At 40.0% G+C, this 17,582-nt stretch overlaps 1 protein-coding gene across 2 annotated transcripts in view; it reads right to left on the minus strand.

Moving 5' to 3' along the window:
* The window catches only part of si:ch73-374l24.1 (protein kinase C alpha type), a 163,667-nt gene that overhangs the window by 93,458 nt on the left and 52,627 nt on the right, over window positions 1-17,582 (minus strand). For both annotated transcript variants that reach the window (XM_010897390.4, XM_010897389.4), the window contains exon 3: window positions 7,867-7,949. In XM_010897390.4, coding sequence (XP_010895692.1) covers window positions 7,867-7,949 — 83 coding nt within the window. The remainder of the gene's footprint in view (window positions 1-7,866; window positions 7,950-17,582) is intronic.

The raw sequence follows: 17,582 nt of genomic DNA on the forward strand, positions 1-17,582 counted from the left end.
AACCTGACATGTTAGCTACTCTACCTTAAATTGACCTTACTACTAAATGTCAGCTAGCTAACTGTGTATCTAGTAGGGATGTTAATGATTAATCAAAGATCAATTTAGTGTCGATAAGTATTTGAACGACGGCCATTTATTTGATTGATGTAGGCAATTTCAGTTTAGTATTAATTGAGCCTTGTAACTAGTTGGGCTGGGAATCTTCTGAATAATTTACAGTGGTATAATCCAATGACAGATTAAGCCAGCAAAAATAAGCATGGCTTGTGATCATTTCGTTTTAAAAAATGATCATGTTAACTGCAAATACTGTGTTAAAATAACACAACAACTAGCCAATGATGTATTACTTGACAAACAAACTTCGTCCCCCTCTCAAACGACCATTACATCGATGTTTGCTAGAAATACAGTGGATATAAAGTCTACACAATGTTGTTGTGATGTAGTGAGGCAGTGAGACAAAGATAAATCATAACAGAACTTTTTCCACTTTTAATATGACCTATAATGTTCACAATTCAATTGAAAAACAAACTGAAAAATGAAAAATAAAAACCTTACAATAACATGGTTGCATAAGTGTACACACTCTCTTATAACTGGGGATGTGGTTGTGTTCAGAATTAACCAATCACGTTCAAACTTATGTTAAATAGAAGTCATTACACACCTGCAATAATTGTAAGTGACTCTGATTAATCACAAATAAAGTTCAGCTGTCCTTAGTTGCATCTCAGAGCAAAAGCCATGGTCCGCAGAGAGCTTCCAAAGTATTAGAGGGATCTTATTGTTGAAAGATATCAGTCAGGAGAAAGGTACAAAATAATTTCCAAAGTATTAGATATACCATGGAACACAGTGAAGACAGTCATCATCAAGTGGAGAAAATATGGCACAACAGAGACATTACCAAGAACTGGATGGGGAGGCTTCCAAGAGGCCTTTCAGCATGACAACGACCCAAAGCACACATCCAAATCCACAAAAGCATGGCTTCACCAGAAGAATATTAATATTTTGGAATGGCCCAGCCAGAGCCCAGACCTGAATCCAACTGAACATCTGTGGGGTGATCTGAAGAGGGCTGTGCACAGGAGATGTCCTCGCAATCCGACAGATTTGGAGCGCTTTTGCAAAGAAGAGTGGGCAAATAATGCCATGTCAAGATGTGCCATGCTAATAGACTCCTACCCAAAAGAGTGCTGTAATAAAATCAAAAGGTGCTTCAACAATGTATTAGTTTAAGGGTGTGTACACTTATGCAACCAGGTTATTGTGAGTTTTTTATTTATTTATTTTTGTTTTTCAATTGAATTGTTCACGTTATAGGTCACATTAAAGGTGGAAAAAGTTCTGACATGATTTATCTTTGTCTCACTCTTTTACATCACAAGAACATGGCATTTTAACAGGGGTGTGTAGACTTTATATCCACTGGAACTGTAATCAACATGAGGATAACTCAAACGATTTGCCAGGTAATAGAGAAAGATATGATGCCAATAAATATTACTGACAGTTAAGGATTTTTGCAGTTAACTAATTAAGTGGGACCAGGATATAACATTGCATTCTGAGGCATAGTCACCGGGAGAATTGAAAGGCGCTGCTGAGATAAAGTAACTTTCTGCTGATATTCTTCCACGGCTGGATGGAAATCCAATGGACTGGTGGAAGGTAGGCTAAATGAAGGAAGATTTCCCACGGCAATACAGGTGCATCCCCGCTACCTCAGTGCCATACAAGTGGGTGTTTTCAACTTCTGGACTAACCATACCCCCATGCGCTCGTGACTCACCCCTCAGCATTTATAAAATCTATAGGCCTGCTTGGAAATCAGATCAACTTGCTGTAGTTTAGTAATCGGAGTCCAAAGACACTTCATTTTAAATTAACAGAAAAAGTTTCTTGTTCTTGTGGATCGTTTATTTATATTTGATGTTGTATAAACTATTCATGGTTGTGACGGTGAGGTGACGGATGGCTCCGTCATCTCCCACTTTTCCCGGTTTTCCATTTGTTCACGAACTCACCCCGGACTCCTTCATTGTCTTTTCTCCATTTGTCACTCACACCAGGTCCCAATTAAGTAATCCGTATTTGTTTAAATGTTTCTCCTCTACTCCCCTCATTTGTCGGCCATTGTTCCCTGTATGTTCACATCAGTAGTGAGTGTCGGTTTGCTGCAAACCCAGCCATTTGTTTTCATTTTGTTTTTATTTAAGGGCTCAGTGTTATTTTTCATTGGAGATTTTTTGTCATAGACTTTTTTTTTTATTATATTAATCGATTGATTGATGTTTTACGATGTCGACCATCGATTATGGATTTTTTTTTTTGCAACCATAGTATCTAGCTAACTATAATCTAGTTATACTGTACCATTTTTAATGTATTAAATGGCTATACATAAATGCAGCATCATTTGGAATGTACAGCATTATAATAATAAATTACTTGTATTTCTCATTAAGGGAGAAGTTAGGAAAAAGAGAACATGGAAAGGAAACCACTGTGTAGTGTATGAGTCTGCTTTTGTATAAAACACTTTCAAGAGGGTATAAGAGATGAGATGGTGAATAAACACTCAAACTCACAAACAGAACTAATAATAAATAATTCATTAATAGATTCAAGTTTCTATGACATCCACTACTGTGAACCCCTGTATGTTTCAAAGAGAAGATCTGTGTTTTATTGCCCATCTGATTTGAATTGGTGAAGACTGTTGGTTCCCATTTTCACACCTCATCGCTTGAGGACAGTAGCAATATAATTTAAAATCAAACTTAAATATTTGCAATAACTGTGCATTTACAACTTGATCTGTTTAATAGATTTGGGACAGATATAAGTTTAGTAGTCAGTACAAGGCATTGATTTTAAGTTTAAGCACATTTTCTATGTTATTTTGTGATAAAATTAGCTCATTTTACATGGCCACCCCTGACTGGTGCCTAGTTCCCTCTTCTGCCCCCCCAATTAAAAAATCCTAGAAACGCCCCTGGATGGATATATTACACACAAGTAACTAACTCCTGCACTCCAGCAGTGCTAACTTAATCTCTGGATCCCAGTGAGCCACCGATTATCACCCTCAGACTGCTGTTTTCAATTCCAACTCAATTCATGGCTTCATGCATGGGTTCATTAAACGGCTTCCCTTTCTGATAGGTCTCTTAATGTCTCCCCGGCCTGCCTCTCCACAGTCTGATCCTCTCTTCGCCAACAGCTGGCTGTCACAAATGGCACCCTATTACCTATTGTAGAGTACTTTGGAGCTAAACCATATGGGGCCTTGTCTAATATACTGCGCTAGATGATGAATTGGGTTCTATATGGGTTACAGGCTCAGTGTTCCCACAGAGACACTTGGTGAATGATATTACTAGTGGAGCTTGTCACAGCAATTAAGGACCTATGCTGCAGTGTTGCCTACACTTCAGTGGGGTCACAAAGCCCACAGGGCCACATTTAAAGAACATCATATAATGACTTTCAAGGTAACTTGTAATGTTCAGACACAAACGCATAGATCTTAAAATCAGCATTAATTGAATTAAAGACAAGGCGTCCAGATAAGGTGTCCTTTCTAATAATTTATCAGGGAGGAATTTTTATAATGCACATGCATAATGTAGGTATCTGACTCCAGTTACTGTGAATCCTTACCAGAGTGATTCACCCACACCTCTGAGGACCCCCATACATGTCACATTCCTGTTGAAGCCCTAAACAAGCTAAGCTGCATTAATTAGTCATTGGCTTATTAATGTGTAGGCAAATGTATTCAGGTGTGCTAACACTGGAATACATTTAAAACATGGAATGGCAGGGGGTTCCCAGTAGGGGTTTGAGAACTACTGCCTTACCAGACTTAGATTTAGATACATTGTTCACTTTAACACAGAAATGCCATGCAGTGTCAACAAGGCCAGCACACATATTATACTTGTAATAAGAAATTTCCTAATAACAAATACCCAGGGGTTACTCCTACACTCACGGCAATAAACAGGGCAGTGGATTGATTACTAGAGAAGGCGGGAGATACAAGAAAATAAATAGCAAATCTTTGGCAAGGTGGCAGGTCATTCATCTCTACTGATTGTGGGGAAAAAATGAATTGAATACCAAACACATATCGTTCCTGCAGCTGTAACCCATTGATTTTATTACCAAATGCAGGTTGATCCTACAGCCATAACCTATTGATTTTAATACGAAAGCCATGTCTGTGTTTACAACCAAACAAGAAACACACACAGCCACAATCACTACCAACAGAAAAATCGGAAAAGGTATAACTAACATGAATAGTCCAATGACAGATCAGAAGAGGATTTGCCAAGGACCCGCAGCAACACCAATCAAATCAATAATAATGATAAAAATAATCTCAATCTTGCAACCTGCAACTGTAACAACAATACAGCAACGGTGCCCAAGCTAAACATCCTTACACAGCCTGACTTCAAAAGTGCCTTGAGTGATCTTTGTCATAATCTGTCTACACAAGGGTGCATGACTTGGAGTGCAACGTTTCCAGTGGGTGACCGAGTCATCATCCCTTCACTGGTTACCCTTTAGAGTGATCGTTGGCAGGCAACAGAGCAGCGAATGTCACCGCTCCGTCACATGAAATGAGTGGCGACTAGAAAGAAAGAGAGAACCACGTCACCGACGCGTATTTCAACCAACTGACATCTCGCTCGACAGCAGTGTTTCCCAATCCTGGTCCCCGGGACCCCAAGGGGTGCACATTTTTGTTTTTGCCCAAGCACTCACACACCGGATTCAAACTAAAGGCTTGATGATAGGTTGATTACATCAATCATGTGTGTAAGTGGTAGGGGAACATATGAAACAAGTGTGTGAGTGCTTGGGCAAAAACAAAAACGTGCACCCCTTTGGGTCCCCAGGACCAGGATTGGGAAACACTGCTTCTATAGTACACTATTTGTGTATTTACTGCGCCCTGTGTTTCTCGTTCAATTAGCATGTGTGTGCTTGCATATGTACCTGCATGACTGTGTCTGTGCGCCAGGTCCAGAGGAAGAGGGGGGGACCAGAAGGACAGAGCCCTGACACCCCACAGAGTCCAGAGCAGCTGGGCAGGGATGGAGGGATACTGGAGGGGTTGTGGTGACTCATTCACACTGAGGTGCGATGAGACAACCTAACACCTCCATACGGTGGATAATGGCAGTTTGTTTGTCCATCTCTGTGATTCCTTTCTCTCCTACGTTTTCTTCCTATCCTTCCTTCGATCCCTCTGCCTGTTTCAGCAGCTCGAGTGGCGGTGAGACCAAACAGGCACCATCTAGTAACATTTCTGAATCCAGATAAGGCTGTCAACAGTGCAACACTAGGTCACCTGTACTGTTTGAACAGTGCCAACTGAATGTCTTCAGGCTGGACTGGTCAAACAGAGCCACCTGAACACAGGCAGGATGACCTAAACACACATGACAGGAATGCTTATGTTGGCTTACGTGTACGGTTTAGGGTTAAGGTTAAAGCTAGGAAAAGGTATACATTTTATGCTATTGAGGTCAAGTTCAAATTAAGATAAAGTTTAGGGTGAGGGTTATAGGTTTGGAAGCCTTTATATATGTCCTGAAAAGTCAGGAAAGAATGGTGTGTGCGCTCTGGTTTCATGTCATGTCAAAGTGGCACATGCTAAACAGACATCATCATGATCACTGTGAATCCACACAGAATTAGGCAGCCAGGCTGGGCAGTGTTGTGGGTATGCTTGCCCTCCACAGGCCAAAGCCATTTATCTAATCAAGGACATGCACAGGCCTGAGTTGAGTAGAGGAGATGAGAACTGACTGTCACAGGGTTACACACACACACACACACACATGCACACACACCCAACAGAGATGCCCTCTATTAAGAAAGTCAGATCCAAGCACTGACAACACTATGGCCTAACAGGCTTAGGAAGGGGATGTGTGGTGAGTACAGGTTTAATTATCCTGGGGGGAACCAAAAATCAATGGAAGGATAGGAAAACGAGAAACATTTGACATCTGTTGGTCATTTCGCCAGTCCTGATGTAATAGGCTATTTTCAGGCATAGGGATTAGTTTAGTGTAGAAGTTACATTGTGGTTAAGATTAATATTTGTGGTTAGAGTTAGTATTAGAGTTATGGGCTGGGTTTTGAGTTTTAGGTTAGGGGTTAACATTAAAGTTGACCTTAACAATAACGCCACCTAACCTTAAACTCACTGGTTTTAATTGGAGTCAGACAACAAGCAGGTTCAGAGAATATCAACTTCTATATTGAGAGGTGTTTTCGAATCAGTTTCTGGTTTCAGAGAACATCAAAGACAACATTAATCATGAGGCTGTCGACATGTTACTGGCATTACCGACGCCAGAGAAACTGACACTGGGTTTGGAGTCATGTCTGTGTGCCATGTGTTTACAAAAAATGACATGGTTTATCCAAGGAAAGGGAAGAAAAGGTCTGTATGGGGTGAGAAACCAGTGTAAACCAGGGCATGTTGAATCACAGTTGAATTGAAGGCACACTTCATTGCACTTTAGTTAGTGAAAACACTGTAAATCACAGCATAAAAGCATTGTCCTTTCTCCACTAGCACTTCAAAGACTCCGAAGTGGAAAACTGGTGGAATGGAATGCAGTCATGGGCTCCGTAGCGACGGCTACAGTATGGAACAAAACACTGGCCCATGCGTGTGTATGGCAACCAATATGAAATGCAACACCTTGACTGCCTAACAACCACCATATTTTAAAACATTTCAGAGGATTAATATAGTTTAGTGATCAGATGACTTTTATCTGTGGACAATGCAACTTTGGACAGTACAGCTCGCAATATTAAATGGGACTAGTTTGTTTTTGCCCACTAAGTGTTAAATGTACACAATCTTGTATTTTATTCCCCTTCTCCATCTACTATAATGTCTCTCCTGATAAATATATTGACATAAATATGTATACCTTGGGAATAACAGTAACCAGAATTCGTATTCTCATGGGTGTGTCACATCCATTAACCCGTATTGGTGAATAGAGGGGAGTTTTCATTGATTCACCCATTCAGGGACTTCAGACATTGGACATTTCTGGATTCTGCGGCAAACTACCTCAAGACAAGATTCATGAAGAAAAAGCCAAACAAACCAGAATGATTGCAGAGAGATGCTAGGAAGATCAATGTCAGTGTGTGGGTGTTTGTTGTGTCATTTAACCTGTTTGATTCCTCATTGGTTACACAAGTTAAGGTGAGTGTTAGTGTGAGAGAACAAGAGAGATGCAGAGGGAGAGGAAGAAAGAAATGAAGACCGAATAGAGACAATGAGATAGAGGGAGGCAAAGATAGAGAGATGAAGATAAAAAGATACAGCGCCTTTATTCAGACTTTCCCACATTTCATTGGGTTACAAAGTGAAATCCAAATGGATTTATTTAGGCTTTTTGGATGGTGACCAATGGTTCACCAACAGTTACCATCCAAAGTGAAGGTGCTTGAGCAATTAACAAAAATTGCAGTTTTCAGATGTGCAAAGCTGGTACAGACTTATCCAAATAGACTCATGGCTGTATATGCTGCTAAGGAACCGCTACCAAATAGTGACTAAAGGCAGTGAAGATTATTTTCTGTTTTATAAACAATTCTGAAGAATTAGCTGATTTATTTTTCGCTTTGATATCATGGACTTTTTTTGTGTTGATCAGGAAAGTACTAAAGAGAGATAGAGGAAGAGAGAGGATGAGTTTAAACACAGAGATAGAGAAAAGCATTAGTAGTGAGAGACAGGAAGGAGGATGAAGACAGAGAGATGGAGGATGAAGAGGAAGGGGGGCGATAACTCACATCCGTATCAGGGCCTTTGTCGGCTCCAGGGCAGGAGAAGGTGACGAACTCATGGCACCTTTTGTGGACCACAAAACAGCACACTGTGGGAAGAAACGTGACAGATCATCAGTAATCACAATCACATCAGTAATCCCCTCCACTTCCCGCTCTCGTCCTGTGCAAGCACATGTAAACGTATGCACGCACGCACCCACTCACACACACCCACACACACCCCTTCACCAACCACCCTCTCCCTGCTACCCTCTAGAAGAGCATCACAATGAGTCATAAATCAAGGCTAGGTCATTCACAAACTGCCTGCCAAAGAAATGTGTCACATGTTAAAACATTGCAGACCATTCAAGAGATGCGACACCTGTTAAAACATTACAGACCATTTAAGAGATGCGACACCTGTTAAAACATTACAGACCATTCAAGAAATGTGTCACATGTTAAAACATTACAGACCATTCAAGAGATGCGACACCTGTTAAAACATTACAGACCATTCAAGAGTTGTGTCACCTGTTAAAACATTACAGACCATTCAAAAGATGTGTCACATGTTAAAACATTACAGACCATTCAAAAGATGTGTCACGTGTTAAAAAAGTACAGACCATTCAAGAAATGTGTCACATGTTAAAACATTACAGACCATTCAAGAGATGTGTCCCATGTTAAAACACTACGGACCATAAAAAAAAATAAACGCTCTATCCTTAAGATTCAGATCAGGAAATGCACAACACGTATTGTTGTATGCATCCAATTAAAATACTACAGTACATACAACCTCATCTCCCAAAATCACATTGGAGGATTTCTTTATGAATTTATTGGTAAATTATGGTGGGAAAAAAGTATTTGGTCAATTACAAAAGTTAATCTCAATACTTTGTTGTATACCCTTTGTTGGCAATGACAGAGGTCAAACTTTTTCTGTAAGTCTTCACACGGTTTTCACACACTGTTGCTGGTATTTTGGCCCATTCCTCCAGGCAGATCTCCTCTAGAGCAGTGATGTTTTGGGGCTGTAGCTGGTCAACACAGACTTTCAACTCCCTCCAAAGATTTTCTATGGGGTTGAGATCTGGTGACTGGCTAAGCCACTCCAGGACCTTGAGATGCTTCTTACGAAGCCACTTCTTCGTTGCCCGGGCGGTGTGTTTGGGATCATTGTCATGCTGAAAGACCCAGCCACGTTTCATCTTCAATGCCCTTGCTGATGGAAGGAGGTTTTCACTCAAAACCTCACGATACATCCCCCATTCACCCTTTCCTTTACACGGATCAGCCGTCCTGGTCCCTTTGCAGAAAAACAGCCCCAAAGGATGATGTTTCCACCCCCATGCTTCACAGTAGGTATGGTGTTCTTTGGATGCAACTCAGCATTCTTTCTCCTCCAAACACGACAAGTTGAGTTTTTACCAAAAAGTTCTATTTTGGTTTCATCTGACCATATGACATTCTCCCAATCCTCTTCTGGACCATCCAAATGCTCTCTAGACAACCTCAGACAGGCCTGGACATGTACTGGCTTAAGCAGGGGGACACGTCTGTCACTGCAGGATTTGAGTCCCTGGCAGCGTAGTGTGTTACTGATGGTAGCCTTTGTTACTTTGGTCCCAGCTCTGTGCAGGTCATTCACTAGGTCCCCCCTTGTGGTTCTGGGATTTTTGCTCACCGTTCTTGTGATAATTTTGACCCCACGGGGTGAGATCTTGGGTGGAGCCCCGGATCGAGGGAGATTATCAGTGTTCTTGTATGTCTTCCATTTTCTCATAATTGCTCTTACAGTTGATTTCTTCACACCAAGCTGCTTACCTATTGCAGATTCAGTCTTCCCAGCCTGGTGCAGGTCTACAATTTAGCTTCTTGTGTCCTTTGACAGCTCGTTGGTCTTGGCCATAGTGGAGTTTGGAGTGTGACTGTTTGAGGTTGTGGACAGGTGTCTTTTATACTGATAACAAGTTCAAACAGGTGTCATTAATACAGGTAATGAGTGGAGGACAGAAGAGCCTCTTAAAGAAGAAGTTACAGGTCTGTGAGAGCCAGAAATCTTGCTTGTTTGTAGGTGACCAAATACTTATTTTACAGAGGAATTTACCAATAAATTCAATAAAAAAATGTATTTCTGAAGTGTACCTATGATGAAAATTACAGGCCTCTCTCATCTTTTTAAGTGGGAGAACTTGCACAATTGGTGGCTGACTAAATACTTTTTTGCCCCACTGTATATGACCACACTGAATTTAATGCCAGCAACACTTTTCAAAAAAGCTGAGACAGGGGCAACAAAAGACTGGAAAAGTAATACAAAAAAAGAATGTAAACTTTTGTATAAAAAATCTGAACAATTAGGAGACGCAGTCTTTCCGGTCAGGACAGTGGTCAGCTGGAGCTGCTGCGTTAGGACAAAAACATGCCCTATGCCAGGTTGCGGCCAAGACGAAACATTAGAATCTTCTGATTAACTGTAATAGATCAGTGGATCTCAAATGCACTTGAATCTGTTGGATCTCATGCACGTACGAGATATTTACAGAGAACTTAACAATGGTTAAACTATTGTATTGGCTAATTATGTGTATAGTAAATAGCTGTGGAAAACAAAGCATTACGGAAATTAATCAAACGGTGATAAATGAAAAACGGTTTTTGACTAATTGTAAGAGTTAAAAAGAAGGAAAACAATAGACAGTAAACTTAAAAAGGGAACGCCATGGCACCTCCTAAAACTATAAGCATCAGATAGTGTCAAAAGATGTAATAATTTAATTATAAATATGTATGCTTTCTTTCCTTGTATGGGTATTTTTGGCTAGAGTATATATTATGTTTAGTAAATGAGTAAGTGTGTATACATAATTGATTATTTTATAGTATATGAATTAATGGGTATATATATATATGTTGAAGTGTACATATATATTTATTAATTAATACTTATCCCTTCTGGTTTGCTAGCTTGTGTAATTATTCACCTGAAAATGTAAGCTTTGGTTTGTTCAATGTTGTTTATCTTTTTTATATACTATCAACTGTATTTGTGTAAATCTTTCAATAAAATCCAAAAAAAACGAACTAAAAATAACAAAATAATGGATCCACACAATGAACATCAACAGGTTTGCCATTGAGACAATGATTATCAATCCCACCTGGTTTATTGTGTGTTTGTGTGTGTGTGCGTTCAGACAGGCCTTTGTGTGTGTAAATGTTTGTTTTTGTTTGTGCACACAGGTGTTCAAGTGAGCAGACATCCCTCGGCAGTCAAACCCTCCACAATGATGATGATTAACAGACCTAGCCGAGAACAGAAAAAGTGCTAAAATAAATTATTCTTGTTTTGGGACTGCATCCCAGAAGAAGAGGGGTAGTACTGTTTACAGCAGTCACTGGAGTGCCCATGCCACCAGCTCATCCCTGGCAGTTAGCACGGTAGATCTAGCATGCCTGTAGGCTGTTGTGTAATTGGATAGCAAGGTGCTATTACTATTAATTGGCTGGTCCTCACACAGACACAGGCATACACACTCATGCAGAATGAAACAGGTTTATGGCAAATGTCCAATAAGAATTTAGCCCAGTGTTTTAAGGATCAAGCTTTTGTGTTTCTACCTCTTGCAATTAATAATGTAAGTTTTACATTACCCAAACTCAGCAACATAATCTGATTCATTTTAAGTACAAATATTTTCTTATTGCAAGGCTGTAGATCTACAGTATGTTAGAAAGGAAAATCAAACATGCAAGGTGTAAACGTATTTTAAAAGTATCTGTAATCCAATTACAATATATTTTTGCTGTTAACGCAATTAATTACATTTAACATTTCTCCTGTCATCATCATTATCAAGATCACCCTAACATCATCACCATCATTATAGCCACCCTATCATCATCACCATTATCATCATCACCACCCCATCATGATCGCCACCATAACCATCATAATTATCAACATCACCATAATTATCCCCATCCCATCATCATCACCACAACCCCATCATCATCACCATTATTATCACCATCCCATCATCATTACTATTATTATCACCACCCCATCATAATCACCATTATTATCACCACCCTTTCATCATCACCATTATTATCACAACCCCTTCATCATCACCACCCCATCATCATCCCCATTATTATCACAACCCCTTCATCATCACCACCCCATCATCATCTCCATTATTATAACAACCCCATCATCATCACCACCCCATCATCATCATCACCATTATTATCACAACCCCATCAGGATTTGTCGGCTGAGCTGGGGGAAAAAATAATAAAGGTACAGTTTAAATCCTCCAAAAAGACGGCTGAAATAAATAAGTCAGCCAATATTACTCAGGGCTTTCAATTTCTGCTGCCACTTCAACCCCATGTTACATGTCCACAGCAGGTCAACACAGAGATGAATACACACATCCTGCTACTGTCATGAGCATAACACACATACAGTATACAGCACATTCATGCATCCACACACAAGCTCTCTAACACATACAGACACCCTGCTACTGTGATAGAGATCTTAACTAAGATATGCATGCAGGTAGTGTGTGTGTTGGCTGGGAGTCTGTACAAGCACTTTGTGACAACTACCGATGTAAAAAAGGGCTTCATTAAATACATTTGATTGATTTCAGATAAGCATGCATGCTCACATACAAAGACACACATACATACATACATACATGCATACATACATACATATTGTACAAACAAATATTCACACTCTCTCTACTTCAAGCATACAGAACATTTTCCATCAGGTTGTCATTCATTCTCCCATATTTTATCATCCCAAAAGCAATGTTCCTTGCTTGTGCTGAAAACAGGTGTCGATGGACTAATTAACTGACAAGTTCTTCTAGTCAGACAGCTTCAGGGCAAACTGGAATGTTCTCTTGGGTGATGTTTGCAGGGTAAATATCAGTGGATATGGTTGCAACCTACAGTAGCTACTGTGGAGATAAGAAAACACTCTGAAACAGTCTGTAGGAAAACCCAGTAGCTTCAAAAACGGGTCTCAAAACTGATCTAAGCTCAACAAGAAAGTCAACAGTCACAGCTTCCAAGGCTAATAAACAAGTTTTTTGTCTGGAATGTTCACATAAAATTTCCTTTGGGACCTTGATTTACACACATGTCAGTTATGTGGCAAAAGTTGCACGTGCTGCATGGAACAGTAATGGAAAAGGATGAAAGTTGAGAATGTTCATTAGAAAAGTTGAAGGATAAACCTCAGCCAGATCAGCTTGGGTCTGTGTGATACCTCAGGGATCATCCTGTCATACAGACAATGTCGGACTGAAGAGACACATGCACAGAAGCATAAACACACACACACACACATTGCAATTTCTAGAAATAAATGACCACAAAAACAGCCACGATATTTGCACAATAAACAAAGCCGTCAATCACTCATTAGAAATGTATTACATGCAGTCAACTTAAAAATAATTTCACCTGTATTCTTTATTAAACCTGTAACGTTATTTAACCCACCAGCTCCCCATTCATACCTGAGACCTTGTAACACTAACGAGTGACATGATACCAGGGAGGGAAAATGGCTAATTGGGCAATCTTCTTATAGCCTAGGCCATTATATGTAGAGCAACAATTCGTTTTTTTCAGATCCTCAGAGAGTTCTTTGCCATGAGATGCTATGGGAGGGAAAATGGCTACTTGGGCACAATTTGGACATTTTCACTTAGGGGTGTACTCACTTTTATTGCCAGCAGTTTAGACATTAATGGCTGTTTGTTGAGTTATTTTGAGGGGACAGCAAATTTACACTGTTATACAAGCTGTACACTCAGTACTTTACATTGTAGCAAAGTGTCATTTCTTCAGTGTTCACATGAAAAGATCTAATCAAATATTTACAAAAATGTGAGGGGTGTATTCACTTCTGTGAGATACTGTGTGTGTATATATATATATATATATATATATATATATATATATATATATATATATATATATATATATATATATATACGGAAATACTCAGTTCTCTTCAATGAGGGAATTAGATACTTTATAGCCCTGGCACCTGTGTAGGCATGTTTTAAACCAGGTGAAAGTCCCAAAAAAATATTGGCCTTCTCCTGGGCATGTGCCTGTGTCCTGTTAAAAGCCCATGTGTAAAGCTCATATCCTTTCTTTGTTCTCGTTCTTCCCCTCGATCAGAGCTAGCACCTAGCACAGTGCATCTCCACACAGGAAGCCCTAAATACATTGTCACAAGTCACTTGTTCACTTTCATTTCACATTTCCAAACTCATAAAAAAGGATATTCGGTAGCTAGCTAGCTACTAACTCTATGAAATGGAATGTTTGTCTATGAAATAAGTTTGTGAAATTGCGTCCATTATCCTTATTTACATTCTAGGGGAATATGCATGTACTCAGTAATAATGTTTGCACTCTGGTAGATGCCCAGTGGACACTGTTGTTTCTATACGTGTGCCAAAAATGTCACAAAACATAATTGGATGGGGTGATGAAAAGAAAATGTGGATACAGCCCAAACTAACTGTTAGGAAAATGAGTCCAGTCATTTACCTAGTTATGATAATCATGGCTGAATTAGTAACCAGACATGCACATCTTTGACCCTTACGTTCATTCAAATTTTAAATAAACATGGCCATAAGTCAAAATGTGTATAATTGCGGGAAATGTACTTTAGAACTGCCAATGTCTTCTCTTTCCGTTCCATAGCAAACTCTGTAGCATTTCAGAACATTAACTTTAAGGCTGAAAATGTTTCCTTTACATCGCCAATATGACATGTCTTGAACCCTGAATATCTCTTGCATAGAGGAGGGCCCTATATATACAGGATGACATTTCTCCAACACACACAAACACAGACAGGTTAAGAAGTTTAGACTTTGTGGGTGAGCAGGAGGATGATTCATGGGCATTATGCCTGTGACCTACCACTCCTATTCTTCCCCGGTAGCTCAGACACTGACACAGTCACAGAGCTCAGTTACACACACTCTACTGGATAGTAGAGAAAGTTTTCCTCTAATGGGCTGGAGCAAACCACCTCATTGATCCACATCTCTGTGCACACACACAGGGGGGGGGGGGGTTGGGGTTCATTAGTGTTGATACAGATACAAAATGTTTTGCATGTTAGCAGTGTAATGTAGTCCTCTCATCTCAGACTGTAATGTAGTCCTCTCACCTGAAATTGTGGGAGATGATTTTCCCTATGAATTTGAATGAAAGTTCAGCCAAACCTCTACATCAGCTGATCTCTCAATATCAGTGCGAGCAAATCAATCACAGCCTCCACAATTTTGACTCTGTTAAGATCAAAAGTATATTCAGATTTCACCAGGCCATCAGCCAGTCGATCTCTCCCTCACACATGGACTCATCGGCATCAGTGACAGAGACAAAAATGCTCTCATCAAAAAACTGGAGACTTGATAAATGCATTTCTGGAGGTACAGCCGTGGTGTTAAGGGAGTAAAGAGCATGCATCTTGGCAGTTCTCCAGTGCTGAGGAATAAGGGACTCCAAAATGCCAGTCTTAACATGTTGGGTCCTCTTGGTCACAAAGTCATTGACCAGCTGACAGATGGAGCTGGAAACGTTCAGCTTGTTAGAATATAGTGCTTATGTATTGTGTTTAAATAACAGAGAAACCCACAAATCAAGGGAGAAAATACATTCTGTATTTTTTGGAATAATGCAGCAGAGTGGTCCCATTTCAGTAAATGTCCAGAATTTTCACACTATAAAGCTGGTTACAAGCTGATATATATAGTGGATATAAAAAGTCTACACACCCCTGTTAAAATCCCAGGTTATTGTGATATAAAAGAATGAGACAAAGATAAATCATGTCCGAACTTTTTCGTGACCTATAACGTGAACAATTCAACTGAAAAACAAACTGAAAACTTTGAGGGGACATTTTTTTTAAATAGAAAAATCACAATAACCTGGTTATTGTCCACACCCTTAAACTAATACTTTGTTGAAGCACCTTTTGATTTTATTACAGCACTCAGTCTTTTTGGGTAGGAGTCTATTAGCATGGCACATCTTGATGTGGCAATATTTGCCCACTCTTCTTTGCAAAAGCGCTCCAAATCTGTCAGATTGCGAGGACATCTCCTGTGCACAGCCCTCTTCAGATCACCCCACAGATGTTCAGTTGGATTCAGGTCTGGGCTCTGGCTGGGCCATTCCAAAATGTTAATCTTCTTCTGGTGAAACAATGCTTTTGTGGATTTGGATGTGTGCTTTGGGTTGTTGTCGTGCTGAAAGGTGAACTGGTATTTGGAACTGTTCATAATTCCCTCCACACTGACTAAGGCCCTGGTTCCAGCTGAAGAAAAACAGCCCAAAGGATGATGCAGTCACCACCATGCTTCACTGTGGGTATGGTGTTCTTTGGGTGATGTGCAGTGTTGTTTTTGTGCCAAACATACCATTTGGAATTATGGCCAGAAAGTTCAACCTTGGTTTCATCAGACCATAACACATTTTCCCAAGTGCTTTTGGGAGACTTGATGTTTGTTTTTGCCAACTTCAGCCGGGCTTGGATGTCTTTGTAAGAAAAGGCTTCCATCTTGCCACCCTACCCCATTGCCCATTCATATGAAGAATACAGGAGATTGTTGTCACATGTAGCACACAGCCAGCACTTGCCAGAAATTCCTGCAGTTCCTTTAATGTTGCTGTAGGCCTCTTGGAAGCCTCCCTAACCAGTTTTCATCTCGTCTTTTCATCAATTTTGGAGGGACGTTCTTGGTAATGTCTCTGTTGTGCCATATTTTCTCCACTTGATGATGACTGTCTTCACTGTATTCCATGGTATATCTAATGCTTTGGAAATTCTTTTGTACCCTTCTCCTGACAGATATCTTTTAACAATGAGATCACTCTAATGCTTTGAAAGCTCCCTGCAGACCATGGCTTTTCTCTGAGATGCAACCAGGTTATTGTAAGGTTTTTATTTTTCATCTTTTCCCCTAGAAGATTTCAGTTTCTTTTTCAGTTGAATTGTTCACATGATAGGTCACATAAAAAGTTCTGAAATGATTTATCTCTATGGCATTTTAACAGTGTGTAGACTTTTTATATCCACTGTACATAGAAGGGCGTGTCTACCTGGTAAAGATCATGTTTCCAAGATGATAACCCCCATGCCAAATGGTCAATGTAAACATTCCTATGGTTATCAGAGCACAACCTACTGAAAGATAGAATCTAAACAGAGATGTTCCTATTGCTCTCTTACCAGGCACATATAACTTTCAATGAAACATACCTTCATGATACATTTAAAATACTAAATTATTACACAGATTCCGCAAGCTGGTAGAGTTTTTCTTGTAGTTTGTTCTGGAATGACGGTGTTGAACGCAGTGGTAAAGTGCACAAACAGGATCCTTGTATAGTTTTTGGGGTCATGGAGATGAGGAGGCCCATATCTCCAAGATGAGGAGGCCCATATCTCCAAGATGAGGAGGCCCATATCTCCAAGATGAGGCCCGTAGTGAGAGGAGGTCGTTACTCACCTAATGACTGAAAGGTCTTCGTGAGTCAATGCCCCTGGTTGAACTGGCCACATTGGCGTGGAGCGAAGAGGCCTAAGGGTTTCCTCCTTGACAGTGGAGACCCCTAAGCTAAACAGTAAACCAGCTGGCTTAGTGTTGTTGTGTTAT

Source organism: Esox lucius, chromosome 11 (genome assembly GCF_011004845.1).
Source record: "Esox lucius isolate fEsoLuc1 chromosome 11, fEsoLuc1.pri, whole genome shotgun sequence".
NCBI classification, from domain to species: domain Eukaryota; kingdom Metazoa; phylum Chordata; class Actinopteri; order Esociformes; family Esocidae; genus Esox; species Esox lucius.